A 16,945-nucleotide genomic window follows, 5' to 3' on the forward strand; every position below is an offset into this window, starting at 1 on the left:
TACGTCCTTCAATTATAATTAAATTTTAGTTAATTGTCACAAAAATAGAACAAACAGTTTCAAGTATTTTCCTGTGGACTGCGAATGAACTCAATAATGTTAAATCATAAATACACATAATAATAGATTATTATGAACAAAGACAGAAGTAAAATAATTTTGCGTAAAGAACAGATGAATGTAGAAAAAGCTTAAATGCTTTGATTGTTTGAAAGGAATTGTTTTTTGTTCGTAGAGAAAAAGTATTTCACGTTTCAATTATTTTAATCGATAAAAACGTGTAACATAACAATGTTGCTAGAAACGTAGGCGATTTAGAAATTTCTATTGAAAATTATCTATATAATTTCCTTAAAATAAAAAACAAAGAATGTCGTTATTTATTGTGAACGTGAATATTAAATTTTAGAAGAATATAGGGGATGATTTTGTAGCTGGAGCCATTTCTGTGCACACGGTATTGAAACGTTGGAAAGTAATGAGTCGGTGCGTGAAATGTACCAATCGTATAACAGTTCGGTATCGATAATTGTTACGATTAATGTTCAAGTTCTATTTTATGAACAGTCACTTAGAAGAAAAGAAAGAAGTTTCACTTACCGGGCAACCGGCGTGCTACAGCTAATCCAGTTAATAAATGTGGACGTCGCTTAAGAGATCTGAGTGGTGCTTGTGGCGGAACACCACGCATATCTCCTCGATGTACTGCCGCAACATCACAGTTACGCGAACAATATTCAGGAGTGACAGGAGTACGATCTCGAGTCGCGTTAGTTGGGGGTGACCGCCATGACGAACCATTCGAAACTGTTCTGTAACATTTAAAAATCATATTTGAAGTTACACGTAGCTATTGAAACTACTTATTACGGCAATCTTGTAGATACTTTAATTGACAGTCAATTCTATTCATACAATGCATTCGGTTTACATCAATGATTAATAAGAATAACGTACAATCTACGATTATAGTTTACAATGTATCGATTATAGTACAATGTATAACTTTCAGATTCTCAAACTGAAGAATTATCATAGAAAAAAGAAACAATTAAAGTTAGTAATTACAAACGGCCTACATGAAATCGGCGTTAATTTAAGAAAAGATAAATTCCGGTTTCTAAAGGAGGAATTTGATATTTTTGAATCCAGTGGGAAAAGGTTACCTAAATTGTATAAAGTCTCTTCTAGATGTTCTACGTACAATTAAACCAACATCTACACAAAATGAAAGATATTTGTCTGTAGTTATAGATTTCGTTACAAAAAAAGAAATTCTATTTAAAAAAAAAACAACTATATCGAAACTAAAAACTGATATTTTATTTTGTAAAGTTTGTTATTGAATAAATAAATTTATGAATTATTTTTAATATCTTTCTCCATTTTGACAAGTTTCGTTAATAATTATCAGATAGAAATGAACAATTTAGTTAAATGTTTCTGGCGTTTTGGATAAATATCGTCAATGTTATTTCTAAAATAGAAATTTTTTCATATTTTGTACAATTTCTCATTCCTTGAGAAATGAAAAATATCGAGCAATTAGGAACACTAATTCCAACATTACGAGTACTCGGTACTGTCGAAGAATCGAAACAACAGTATTGGATATCAATTTTACCCAATGTTGTACCGATCAACAAAGAACTGTGGACCAACGAGTCCGTTCTCCGTACCCTTCCCCATTAAATAATGGAGTTAAAGAATGGTAATTCTTATCTATGTGTCGAACCAAAAAACATTGCTTTCCGTAAGAAATCTACAGCAGCAGAGGATACGAAGTAAAGAATTACTGCGGTATCTGCATCAATTGCACCGCAGGAAGCAGAAAACCTGTACAGGTCATCCATTAGGAGGCTTCGGTTCTGCATCGATGCCAATGGCTATTGTTTTGAGCATGTGTTGTAGCTTCAGGATATATTAATAACACATAAGTACGATGAGATTAAGCGATCGGAATAATATACTACTGACTGTTGAATTCTTATTTTTTATAAGTGCAAAAAAAAGTGTAAAAAAAAAGGAAAAAAAACGACCTTAGAGAAAATTCGCTTCTACGAGTAGTTTATTTCTTCGCTCGGTTTAACTTTTTTCCGAATAGTTTTTTAGCCATCAAATGATGTACCTACGTATACCGTCCATACGTTCATACTATTCACATTAAACAAATAATGGATATATCTCAACCGCGAAAATCTGACAATGAGTTTCTTTATACGTTGTTTAGAAGAAATTATACACGCAACACTTATTTATGACTTTTGTGTCTATTAAATTCCATAGTTGTTCATTTGGATTCAGATCAATTAATTGCTTTTCAGTTTTTTCAAATAATTTTGTCAACCATTATACACGGTTTTAAGTCACGTTTAGACAAGCTTTTTTTCAATCGGATAGCGTACACTTATAAAGCTATTAGTAACATTTTCGTGGTTGTACAGTCTCGCAGATTTGTTACCAATAACCAAAAGTATTTAATTTATCCTCTACTGATAAATTTATATCTATGTACGTGTATTCTCTATAAGTGGCGCTCATTATGAACTAAGCGTGTAAATATAGCGGAGATTCAGTCTGCTGTTGGGTCAATTTATAAATAAGTTCCGCTGCAAATAACAACGGTGCATCCTTTCTGAGAATTTCGAGTTACTCCTTCCATTGGTTGATTTTTAGATTTTTATAACAACGAAAACAATCTTGAAGTACTATTGATTTATCTGGAAAGTTCGTGCCACTTTTTAAGGAAAATTCAAAGGCAACGCATTAAAATTTCAGTATTATTTATCGAATGACATAGTTGTCACTTTGTTCTACAATCTTTCTCCATCTCAGGTTTTTTGACGAAAAATTTTTCAATGCGATTTTTTTATATCGATCGAAGAGTTGCAGTTTTTGCCGTTAAGGGAATTTTTCAAAGACCTAAATGAGTGAAAATCCGAGAGTGCAATGTTTGTTGTATACGTCGAATGGGTTAAGACGTCCCAATTAAACTCTAAAAACGTTTCGTCGAGTACGCCCTTTTGATTAGCTAGTTCTGGACGTTTTCGTTCATAAGTTTAATAAGATGTATCACTTTTCAATTACAATACTTTTCCGAATTTATCGTCTGGTTGTTTGGTAGAAGCTCATAATATACGATTCCTTTCCAGTTCCACTGGGCACAAAGCATGACTTTCTTCGGTTAAAGACCGGTTTTTGGGGTCGCTAAAGGTGGTTCATTTCGCTTTCCCAGGATCTTTTCAGCCCAACATTATTACAAATCCATTTTTCACCTCCTGTTGTTACTTGCTTCAAAAATTGTGCCTCCTCGTTGCGTTTATGGAGCGAGTCGCAAATGGAAACATAGTCCATCAGATTCTTTTCTATTAAATTGTGGGGAACCCGTACATTAAAATGGTTTACCTATCCAAATGTCTTAGAATGCTCGTGGGTGGTGGTTTTTAATATTTCTAACATTTCTGCTAATTCGCGTGTTGTATAACGAGAATTGTTCTCGATCAGTGATTCGATCCGATCTTCATCTTCATTCAAGGTTCTACCTGGGTGTTCTTGATGATCAAGATCGAAATTATCAGCTTTAAATCTAGCAAACCATTTCAATTTCACAGAATTATAATTTCTAGTTAAATTTACAACATTTGTGTTGTACCATAAATAGAGTTTACTACATGTTTTACAAATTAGGTCAGATGATTTTATAATTCGTTCAACTGTGACCCTTCGAGAATCACGACTGTTGAAAGAAACTTGGATATTTATGAATCGACCCAATATTTTATGTTTTTATTTAGCCGATAAGTAACCGAATAGTGAATTCGTATAGCGTTGTTCTTTCATTGTACACTGTGTATGGTTTTTTAGTTACGCGGACGTCAGGGCGAAAGGGTTAATTAGATTGAGGTTACATACGGTCCAGAGATGTATCCTTCGAAATATTCCTCGTCATCGTTACACGAACACATTGTTTACCACCCCTTTGCAACGTGTATGTATTATAAATGTAAAACAATTAATTTTGAATTTTTTGTCGAAATTAATTATTGTAGAAATGACACGTCGAAGAGTTACATTTTGACAAGTGCAATATGACGTTCAACTGTCGTACGTTTTACCAGCCGCCTTGTTCCACCACTCGATTTAAATTCAGCAGTAATATTATTCTATATTCCGATATTTCACAATTTTAATTTCATACCAACAACTATTATCGTTCCGTACTTTACAATCAGTCTTGTAAAATTTAGAACAGAAATTATCATTAATGTAGATATCGAGTTTGAAAAGTTTTGCTTACCCGGAATGTTTCGTTTAAACGATTTTATCGTATTTCATTCATTATTAAGAAGTAATACAGACGGTAATAGCGGTGGTATTATTTAGCGTGGATAGCACAATATTTTGATGATTTTTAATTCGAAATTTTACTTTCGGAGGATATAATTTAACAAAATTTGACTTCGTACGTTGAATTATAATTTGAAACACCGTTTCAAACTTTTTTCGTCGAACTTAAACATAAAAATTTACCAGTCTTCCGTTACTACACACCGAATTTTTCCAATACGACATTGTTGTGCAATCGAATAATCCTCAGGTCATAGACGTCTCCGGGCCATGATTTCTGGTGTGTGTTATTACGCACGTAATCATTTATAGAATAAACGCGTGCACGAGACCACACACCGTGCGGTTTTATTCAAATGAACTCCATTTATGCTGAGCTATCGTGCTGCCATAAATGTCTCTTCGCGGTTTCACGAGTATCTCCTTATTTTGGTTAAACTCCGTTGTGCGCAACACCTCTGAAGCTTTTCGGAATTTATGCAGATCGAATATTGCGCTTCGAAGGCCAGAAGCTCCACGTATCGACGTGTTCGTTATTCACGCGTGCCTTTATCGAATAAACCTTTCTTTTTTATCTAAGCAACGAAACGCGCACAGATTTTCTAGGGTTCCCATGTTTCGAACGCGTGAGAAACAATAGTAAGAATAGAAATTTGTTTGCAAAAAATTGATTAGAGGACGAACGGTTGATGACTAATAATATAGGTATATTATTGTTACTATATATAATATATTGTAAGACAAATATGGTACATTTATATTGTACTAAATAATAGTAAATCGTAAACTAATTGTAAGTAAATAGTAAATAATTTTCCCCGACTATATTGTATTTTTTTTTCTCATATTTCAAGCCGAGAAGGACGAGTATTTTAATTCCATTAAATGTAAACTGAATGATATTCCAAATACTAAACAACGTATTAGGTAATCGTACATAATAAATGTATAGCAAACAAACATGCAAATGAGGGTGAAAAAGTTAAAGAGAAGAATTTAAAGAAAAATGACTCTAAGATGAACTCGGAACGCATCGATGATAAATCATTCTACACCATTTAAGACGTTCAATTTAGAAGAAGGAAGTGTTGCGCGAAGGGTAACGTAAATACTGAAATAACGTAGAAAAAGTATTCTCGCGAAGATCGCACGCGTTCATGGAGCAGAGGGGACAGTAATTTTTCGTTTTCGTTATAAATCATCATTTTTCGTTTCACGGAGCGTAGGGACATTTTTCGAAAGAGAATACGCGAATATAGTAATTCTATTCCCATTTCTATGGTCAATTGATAGGAGTGCACCGCTGATAGACAATCCGTGTGATAAATATTTATGATTGATCCGTTTCACATGGCGAAGCTTTTAAGCTTTCGGTGAAGACGAAAACGACGAGAAGAAGGGCAGCGATAACGACGCCGACGGGGACGTTATAGCTTGTTCCCGATAGTTGGTTCTTTCGATGGAGAAAGTCAGTCCGATCGACCTGAGCGCGAACCGCCTTGTCCGCAGACACCTCCATGTCCGCGTCGAATCTGTAATTCAAATTCGAAGTGAAATTAATTTAACGCTCGTCATTTTTCACGTTCCGCTGGCGCCACACCGCGCAGATCTCCGGCGGCCATTTTTCGATATTTCACTTCGAGGATCCACCACTACGCTCTACCGTGATAGATGCGTTTCCTCGTGATCCGGCTGTCGCTGCATCAAAACAGAAACGACGTGTTGCACCGCGTATTTGAAACATTAGAGAATAATTCGGAAACAAACGATTCGTTTCATTCCTAATCGTTCCGTTCGATTTCCGACGAGATCGACGAAACTGAACGATCATCCTCCAACGAATATCAATTTCAATTTCGTAAACGGTACACCGCGTCGCTGTGCCCGAGTACTTTTTATCACGCGTGAAACTCGGCGAAGCTATTTTAACAAGGGAGTCAACATCGACGACTATATTTTTCAGAGTAATTTAATTAACACCGGTATCGCGTAAGAATATAAATACATACTCTATTATTTATTGCATTGCTCGCTAATTACCGGTGTTTACTGCGCGTGTTCGCGTATAACGAGTCGCGGAATCCAGTCGGGAATTCTATTGTGGGCGTTCGAGAACCCGTGGAATTCAAGCATCGAAATTATAAGCTGAATTAATCCATTTGCATCGGTAAGTGGAATATCCCGCGCGTTTATGCCGATTCGTATCAACGTGATGGCATATTTCGTAAATTAATCTTAATACACATATAACTGTATTAATAAGGTAGTATAATTTCCAGCTTTCGCAAAACGTCCTCATTTACGCGTTTAATATCGCATATCTGGAGTGCTTTGCAAACTGGTCGAAGCATTTGTTCATTTGTATCTTTAGAAACCGGTCTAATTTTACACCGATATTAGTCTGTTAATCGTAATTCGTCATTGTTAACATTTTCCAGGCAATAATGGTAAAAGATGTTTAATGTAAAAAGTACCGATTGTATTATATTTAAAACTAAAATTCTTTTGCTCGTAATAATATAATATAATAGTAGCGATAATGGTAAATACACTGTTAACATAGAATCGTAAAAGTTATTCGAATACATTTTTCTTCTCATTTTATCCATGCAAGCATTCTTGAATACATTTTTATTTAACGATACAAATTATTTTTTTGCGTTCAAATCAATAATTTACGAACGGTGTCGCGTAGGAAAAGGATAATAGGTTCCAACGGTGGATGTTTTTGAATAATTGAAGTACATTTTTCGATGGTTGACCACCTCGTGTACGATCTACCAGTATCGATGCGAGAAATCCCTCGTTCCTAATGGTCGTTTTACGTCGGGACGCATAATAGAATGTAGGTATCCCTATTCTTATAATCTATCGATATTGAACGATGGTGGAAAACGTCTAGTAAGGCGGTGAGTGAGTTAGTGCTTATAATCGTGTTAGACTAATCGGTGTTATAGAGAGCCCGCCTCGAAGGTAGAAGGGACCAGCGGCGGCACTTAAATGGTCCTATTAAGCGTCTATAGAGTAGGACAATTGAGCTACCCTATTCTCACACAATGACGGGTGGCAACTTTTCGTGAAAGTTCATCGTAGGTGTACTTGGAAAGAGAGAACGGAACAATTTCACGCTATATCCAGATATCTTTCGTTTCCCGTTTCAAATAAATTCGAAAGTGAAGTTACATCGAATTTTTATCAAATAAAATTACCACGAGTAATAGTTACTCGAGCAAAATTTTTTTCTTCCTTATGGATAACATTACGCCCGAGATACATCCATTTCTATCGAAAGAAATTCCAAAATTGGAGTTCTATTTACGTAGATATATTTATAAAATTGAACAATTGTCTCTCTAGAATCGAACGATTAACTACGTATGGTATATTTCCGTGAAATTGTACGAGTGATTTTATACATGAATATTTTCACGTCGTTCGCGTTCAGTTTGTACAGCAATACTGTGAATCACTTGATCGTGGAAACAGCTCGATGATATCCTTTAATCGAACGAGCAAAGATTTTAGCATGTGAACGTCGCGACTGAAATGAAAATGTATTGCACCAGCGAAATGAGAAATTAAAGTCGTATTGAAACCGGGCTGGATCGAGTGGGAGAAATGGAAAATATCTTCCACGTTGCTTGGCGCGTTTGGAATGTTTCTGCAATCTTGACGGAATACGAGAGGGGAATGAACACCTTGCGATAATTTATCGAGTAGTCGAAGTAGGCTTAATCCGTTAATAAGTCCTCTCCTTTCCGCTCTATCTTCTTTTAGTTGAAGAGTAAAAAAGGGATGATGCACGACTCCGCCCAATGAATTATTACAAGGTCTATTTGTGCTGGCCTATCTTCGAATCCACGAAGCTTTGAGGATCTCTTTCTCATCTCATTCCCGTGGCCTTCGGTTCTATTTCTTTCGTTGCCTTTTCGATCACAAAGAAATTCCTTCGTGAATTTCTAACAGGAATTGTAGATACTATACAATAGAAAAAAGAAAGAACTTTTCCTCGGTATGTTCAATCGATTGTACGTTTGTTGTGCACGGTTTGGTTTGCGAAATGTCACTTTATTCGCTAAATATCAATTTTTATTATTCCATTTGTGGTATCGGCTTACGCTTCGTTAAATATCCGATTATTCGAAGCATACCGTTTTCGTCAATATTTAACGTATTACAAATTAGGACATACCTTCTAACGATGCTTCGATTCTTTTCTCGAGACACAATCGTAACAGTTTTAATCCAAAATAATGATCTACTTGTCGTGACAAAAATTTTGCCGTGTTTGAGGTAAAAGGATGATTTCAAATTTTTAGTCTGTCGCATATATAATCTGGAGAATACAGAAAGAAAAGAATGTAAAAATAAAGAATAATTAAAAGTAGAAGATTTTGGTATACAAAGAGAATTGTACTATATTTTAATTCAATGATTGGAAAAATTTGGTTGGAAAAAAGTGAAGATAGTTTTCTGAATTTTTCATCGTTTGATATACACGATAAAAATTTTGTTAGATAAACGTTTCTTAGACTTTTCAATATATATTTCTTCTCTTTCCTTTCAGATTCTTTAAACTGATGGATGATTTTACGTCAGCTTGCGGCGAAGGTGAGTGCGTTATAGCATACAGTATCTGTATCAAACATATATTATTGTTTCTGTAATATTATTCTGTTATTCGTGTTCTATTCTAAATTGAAAATGCTTTCCCCGAATTCTTTATCTAAAAATTATTTCAATTTGCGTGAAAAGTAACAGGCACTGGAACAGATATTTCCTCATAATAATGACGTTGAAATGTAAAATTTTCAAACGAAGAAGTACATGGTAGACGTTTGAATGACAAAATGTTTGTACAAATATTAGCAACATGTTACGAAATTAAGTGCGAAATATTTACTGAATTGAATTCACATTTCTGAAAAAGACGTACGAAACTTTGTAGAAACTAGTGCCGGATAAGTTAAAAAATTAACTAAAATAACACACACTGACATTGTATAAATGCAACGCATCATCACGTTCATCTATAAAAACAGAGCGCAGATTAAAAGTTCCAGTAAAAGAGCAATAAACATATACAAATACCGTATTTAAAAGAATGATTTGCTTATACACATAGAACGAATAAATTTATCTTCGCAAGATATTTCCAGTTTTTAACGCTTTGTTTTTAATTGTGGCTCGGTCAGTGACAAGCCTCGAGGTAACAAAACTAACCACACACGATTTCGAACATAAATGATTAATAGTTTAGGATGTATTTAATATTAAAGTTTTGTAAATTATGAGTAAAAAAGGTTTGAATTTTTTTTTACTAATTTACATGCTTCTAGAAATACTGCAATTTTTTTTATAACATTTTTTGTATCTTTGGTAATTTCAAAGTTACATTTCAGGTAGAAATGAGTAACTGCCTTTCGAGGAGCACGGATGTTACTTTAAGTTTTATAATAACAAAATGTAGAAGATATCAATGCTTTCGATAGTTTCATGATTTGGTTATTCACATTAAAAGATCAGATTATCTATAAGATTAATTGCGCTCATAATTATGAAAACGGTCTAAGTAAAAATTTAAAAACAACTGAGTTTATCAGTTATTTCACATCACATTATTTTAAACTAAATCAATTCAATGTAATTTGTGCAAAGCTAACTTTTATTGAAAGGATGAAACAAAAATCGAACCATGTAGTAACGAGGACGAGAAGTTACATCTTAGACAAAGTCATGATTTGCATTTGCAAAGTGCTGAGCAAGCTACGAAATGTTTTACATAAGACCGGCAAAAAGCAAAAGAGAATCGCGAGGAATAGTATGGATTCTCATTTGATTTGCAAAAAGCATTCTGGTATCCAAAACTTTCTATTTCAGTAGCTTATTATAAACGAAACATGTATGCGTACCAACTTGCGTTTCCATAATTTCCATAATGACAATGTCAAGATCTATGTGTGGAATGAAACTGCAGCATGGAAAAGTGCACAGAAAGTAGCGTCATGCATTTTAATGCATGTGGAGGATATAATTATTCAAAAACACGTAATAACAGCGATGCTCGTTCAAACGAGAATAGTAACATTAAAGTAGCACTAACGTGGATGAAAATTACTCAGTCTTCAAATAATAATATTGAAAAAATAGACCATCAATTTTTATCCAGTCATTCTTTTCTACCGAATGACTGATTTTGGATTGATAAAAATGAAAATGAAAAAAGCAAATTACTTATGCAACCCTGTATATGCAACCGTGAGCACTACTATGAAACGATAGATCACTGTAAAAGAAAAAATCCATTTTCGGTAAAACAAATGTCGCAGTCAGATTTCATTTCAACGAAACCACTGAAAGAGTCAACGATAAGAAGAGTAAAAACCACCGTGGGCAAATCTGTCGCTTGGTTGAAAATTCAGTGGAATTTCATCAGTGGATGAGATTTTTGAAAAATCCACTTTATAAGATGTTCTATAAAACTTCTTTAGATGATTCTGAATTCTACGTTTTGGATTTTTCACCTAAAGAGGAAGATTAAATATATATAGAAATATTAATTTACTTTCATTGCACACCACCAATGGTTCGCGTAAGTATTTTGTCAATGGTCATCTATGTCCTGAAAGATAAAGTTTCTTAATTTTAATTACAGCCTAAATTAGTTAATCGGCTGCCTACAAAACCATATATGCATGCACCGTAAGTTTCAAGCTCTGTCAATGTCTTTCGTTAAAATCTTCCTGGATTATTCCTAATATTTCGTAAACGTACTTACATACTGTTTTATTTCGAAATGTAATCTTTCAAAGTGTTTCAAGTTGTTTAAAAATATTGAAAATGTTATATTTAGATTCGCCCGTAAACAAAACTGTTTTCAAAAATTTGAAATCTTTATCGTTATATTCCTCGGTAAAATTAAACTGTTTCTTTCTCGTTCGTTTCCAAAATGAAAAGTTTTCTTCTTGCCACTTTTTCGTGAAAACCAGCTTTCCGTATAATTCTTCCGACTCTTTACAAGACTTCTTCTACACTTGCGCAATTTCTTCCGTTAACTTCGGCGCACTTGTGCTGGAATCTTTTTTCACTTTTTTGATTATGGTACGAGCATTTCGATCGTTAAATATTTTGGACGACCAGATCCGGGTTTACTCGAAGTTGTGACCCTCAAATTGAAGTTTTTTACAATCGGTTGGACTGTCGCCCGAATTCCTTTGACCTCCCCAGCAATTTCGGTACATGATTTTCTCTTCGTTTCCTTCAATTTTATTACCAAAATAAATGGTTATGAATTATAACTTATATTAGCGAAGTACTTGTTAACCCTAGAACTACCTACAAACTTCGTAATATCAAGGTATATCTTATATATATATCTAAAAGAAAATCAATCGACGAGGAAAAAGAAGAATTTATAAAATTGATCACCTGAGTAGAATAGAAGAATCATAACATCTTCAAAAAAACATGCCATGGAATTAGAACTAAATTTTATTATGAAAGCAATTGGAACTAGTCATTTTGACTGGTTGGTAAATCTAGCGTTAAATACACTTTTCTTGAACTTGCTTCAAAGCAAAATTGAAAATACGAAATCGAAATTTCATGTTTATAGAATATAATGGAATCTGAACTATATGTAGACTTGTGCGGGAGAAATGTTCATGTTTTTTTAATTTCTTCTAGAAATACATACACGAATATTGATACGAAAGCATAAACGATTCAGTGATAATATGCGTCTTTCATTTTATTTTTCCATAAATTACACACGTATATCAAATTCGATGAACGTACGAAGACTCTTATGACCGATTATAAATATATCGTACGCGTGCATCGCTAGAAACGTTAACGGAACGTCCGAATTTTAAGGTATCCGGATACGAGACTCTTCACTGTACCAAATTCGCGTTTTATGTTTTACACATTGTAAAAAAATTTGTATCATACTTTTACGATCGAGACCTATGATTTGTGTATCAAGTAATGATGTATAAAATACATCTGGTGTAGGAATGCCCGTTCCAAGAGAGTACTTTGCAAAGAGGAATGAATTGGTGTTATCTTGACGATTTTGCCAAGGGTTAAATAAACGGTAATCCATAAAGTGAAGGTAAGAGTAGCCATTGGTTATTTTACTGGTTAGATGCGGCTCGGCTTCCGCCATTCAGAGAAAGAGAACGATTTACACGGAGAACGAGGATGGCAATAGTGATCAAGCAACGAATCTGAGCAGAATTCGAGGAGCGAAGGATCGCCCACGCACGGTCACGTATATGTACCAGGGCGTTGTTAATTATCTGCCGCCGTTTATCAACTGGCAGAGCAGAAAGTTTCCTCGGGCATTTCTCTTTCTTCATTCTTGTGGCCGCTTGTCTTCCTTCATCAGCCCTTTTTTCACTTTTTCTTCTTTTCGAACGGGCTTTACGTACTTCGTTTGCTAACTTCCTCGGCTAATTACATCTTCGGATGGCTAGATCGGTAGATACTCGGTAAAGAACTACCAATAATATCGGGTTCTTCGGAAAGTCATTTCTTTTTTTTTTTTTTTGGTGAAAGTGAAACACGATTTTTTTTAGAGCGTATAAACATTTTACTAAATTATACATTCTCTATTTTGGAAAACGAAATTACTTCCCGAACAACCCAATATATATTTATTTCAACAGTGGATTAGGAATACAAAAGGAATAAAGTATGTTTGTATATACACGTGCTCTATTTGACTTTATGGAGTTGTAGCCATCTCTGTACTCGGGTATTTCTTTCTGCAAACCGAGTTGCTCCGATTCCATCCAAGTGTTTATCTACAATCCTCGATAACTCCTTGATACCTCTCAATCTGGTTAATTATTCCGTTTTGCAACCTGGTGTGGTTCGGTGTTTCGATACGAGCACTTTCGAAAAAGTAATAGCTGAAGCATAACAATATAAGAGTACAGTAAACAAGGTCAAATGCGGCACATATTTCTCATCACTTTTGTATCCTCGATCGAAGTTACTCTCATCATTTTTTAACACATTCTTACGAGAGACGAAGTCTCATCTGCGCGACATCGATGATTTTCTATTTCACTACCGTATAAACAAACCAAGTATGAACTAAAGTCTAATGTAGCATTATGCGCGACGTATTCGAAATATTCGGTTAATCTGTTTGGTAGTTGGAGTTAATCCTCCATTTTGGCAAACGAAATGACTTTCCAAACAATCTAATAGCGTGTTCTGTAAAACGAAAGTATTCGTATGCTCTGTTACAAGGAAATTCTTCGATCCCTGTTTTCTTACTTAATAAGTTTTCCACTGTATAACATATAACAAGATAAACAGAATTTCATCACGCTCGCTTTGGGAGTATTTATACAGGCGTGTAAATATTGCAAAGTTGAAGCCATTGACCTTGCGCCTCTCAAACTTTGTTTTTCCTGGATTTTCTTTTCACTCTTAATGCCATAACTTTAATCTGTGTAAATAATAATAACGCAGTAGTGTATAATATTAATATGGAACATGTGCATTTTTTACGTATCCACATGCTTCGACGAGAAAGTAATAAATACGGTAAGAAGAAAATAAATTTAACTGCAAACTACTTTCAAAGAATCAAAATCGAACATATTTAACGATAAATCGCGCGAAGTAGAATTTTTGAACATATATACGGTAAAAAATTCAATTATTTGTCTCGTCTTTCAGACTATTTCGATCATTTTTGTACACAAAAATATTTCCCTTCCAGCAATGGATATTCGCCCGAAGTTCTGTTTAGAAATAATTCACGTTATCTAAAACGTTATCTAAGTTTCATGGTAGTTTATTCGATAGATGAACTAATCCGCACTAACGATCTTTGTGATTTTTTTTTTTAATCATATTTTGAATCGAAAAAAGAACAAAAACTTCGTAAAAATAATATAGATATATCTCGATCAATTGCATACATTGCGCTAAGTATACGGTTACGAATTTTTATTCCAAATCTAATTATTCCTTTGTAGAAGAAAAACGAATAGAGTACCCCCGAACTTTCGACTCGAAATACCGAACCGGCCTCTGGAACTCTTCACGATGGTTACGTCGATGAATCGAACCATTCGTTGAAATTTGAAGGCAGTTTACGCGCGTGTAATAAAACAGGATCGCGTAATCGGCCTGGTGTTTTGGAGCAGCTAGGTTTTCTCGAAGATTTCATTTCGTATCGGGGCACGGATCGGTAACGTGCGTTTATCATCTCGTCGAGTTCTCCGTTCGCGTAATTGGGAGGCTGCGTGTACAGTAGCGTATATAATATTTCGCAGTTCACAGATACCGGTGGTGTACACGCGCTGCGATATCCCCTTATTATAATTTCTCCGACAGCGGCGTTTCTCGAAGGTACGCAAGGTGAGAGATAAGTAAGCCGAGTCCATTTACAGTGGCCGGTGATTTATCGGTCGCGGAATGTAAGATGTCGTTAATCGTCTTGCATCCATCCCGCGCGTCGTGTAACGCTCGCCACGGGACGTCTCTGTGTATCGGTATACGTTTATGATTGTTCCACGCGTGTACGTGGCGAGCGATACGAGGTACGTTCGAACTTCGATCGTTCGATTGATTTAAGACGGCAGTAATCGGCCGACTGAAAAGCTTTTGCGCTTCGCGTATGTACGGACGATATTTTCGTGTTTATGTACGCAGGCAACTGGACGTTAAAATCCTTCCCTGTTTCAACGGCTCTTACATATATTTCCAACGGTGTTTACGTTCTTACTAGAAGTCGCAGGAACACGAAAGGAGGGCCTTCCACCAGAGGCTGTTTGAGCCGACGTACCTTTCGCTTATACATATATCATATTGCCACATTAACCACGTCGCTTCGGGTCGTACTTCGCGACTACTCTAGTAGCCCGAAAACCAACCTTAACGTTCACCAGGGAGTGGCATGCAATACCGGGTGCTTCCTCCTACCTACCTACCAACCTACCTACCTACCACCTACCTCTTCCTTCTTTCGCGACCACGTCTCGCGGGTATAGACGAAAATCGCATTTGCATGCGCCCGTGCACGCCGCTGAACGAACCACTTTTGCCTTTTAAATATGCTTGTCAACTGGATTGGATCGGAGAACACGATTTTCTCTCCTGTCGGTTCCCGTCGGCTAATTGCCTTCGATTCGATATACGTTTACGTTTTATTAGGAAATTCTGCACGAGTTTCATTTTTAAATTCGGTCTCGTTATTCGACCGATGTGTCTTACGTGGTAATACATAGTTACGTGGTCACTCAACGATCGAGCTTGCGAAACGAAAACTGTCCTACGCGGCTCGACGTAAACAATTTACCTTAAAAATGATACAGCGCGCGATCAATTTTAAAGAGATCGTCTATACACGAACCTACATCGTACTGTTCATAGGAGTATCTCGAGTCTTTCTTTTTAGCCTTTTTTAGATCAATTACAAGCAACGTCTTCGTGGATTTGACTTTTTCCTCTTTTAGAATAAAATGTTGTTCTGTTGAACGAGGTATTATATCGGTGTGTATTGTTGTTTATTGCCTAGTATTTGCACGACAAAACTCAAGAAATATTCTTTCTGTTAACACGATTTTAAATTGCAATTGGCTGTATGCTCACACATACAGAGATAGTTGTCGAGTTGGGATACTATTAACATACTCATTGAAACGTTTAGGTTTCGTATCGGTAAGAGACCATTGACCTTTTTTATAGGGTTGTGTGAAATCGAAAGTGTATTTATATGGGAAATCTAAAATCTAATATACATACATATATAACATAGCAAAAATCAGAGAGGTTTCTTTTACTGTTAATAATGATCTTTCTAATATTCAGTGAATCTGATCCATGGAATCGTGTTTACTTTCGTACGTACAAGCAAAAGGTGCTTATTTTGAACAAACTGTTTAAATCGATCTAAACCGGTATAAATAAATGTAAAATAAATGATGATTTTTGAAAATTAAGTACTCGTGGTTCATACTACTCCCGTTTTCATATTTCGAAAAATGAGAACGAATCGACCCACAATGACACGACGAATGACACACAATCTCGAAAATAAAGTAAAAAGGGGAAGGAACGGGAAGTAGAAAACTTAAAACTAAAAAATTAAATAAAATTACATCGACGAGTGTAATAGACTTTTTACGATTTCATGGTCCAAATGTTGAATCACACCTGTTGTATTTTGAGGTAAAAAATCACTTTCAGTTCTGAATCAACATCGTTTAAATTAGTCGAAGAATTGGTCGAATTAAATATCATTATCTATTAATAATGATATTTCAAACGAAAGCTTTTTAGGTAAACAATAACACTTACAATTAGCTCCAAGAATAAACCGATTGAACAAAATTCTTTTAAATAGGAATAATTAGCAACCCGTGCTTTAACGTTTCATTTTTCCATATTATTTAAATGTTAACTATCGATGTAACAGTTTTAGTTAAATGCTCTAGAATTCTCTGATGGATAAATTAAAAGAGATTTACATTACAATCTCCAACAGCGTAGCAAGCATTACGGTAATTCGATCGTTTGATATCTTAATTTGAGGAAATTTCAGGAAATTTCTTCCCGTCTCGTACGATAA

At 35.1% G+C, this 16,945-nt stretch overlaps 1 protein-coding gene across 1 annotated transcript in view; it reads left to right on the forward strand.

Annotated features, from left to right (window-relative positions):
• Positions 1-16,945, forward strand: part of LOC143143250 (uncharacterized) — a 95,158-nt gene that overhangs the window by 66,696 nt on the left and 11,517 nt on the right. Inside the window, exon 6 of the mRNA XM_076304304.1 lies at positions 8,915-8,958. Coding sequence (XP_076160419.1) covers positions 8,915-8,958 — 44 coding nt within the window. The remainder of the gene's footprint in view (positions 1-8,914; positions 8,959-16,945) is intronic.

The sequence above is a fragment of the Ptiloglossa arizonensis genome, chromosome 2 (assembly GCF_051014685.1).
Source record: "Ptiloglossa arizonensis isolate GNS036 chromosome 2, iyPtiAriz1_principal, whole genome shotgun sequence".
Lineage (NCBI taxonomy): Eukaryota > Metazoa > Arthropoda > Insecta > Hymenoptera > Colletidae > Ptiloglossa > Ptiloglossa arizonensis.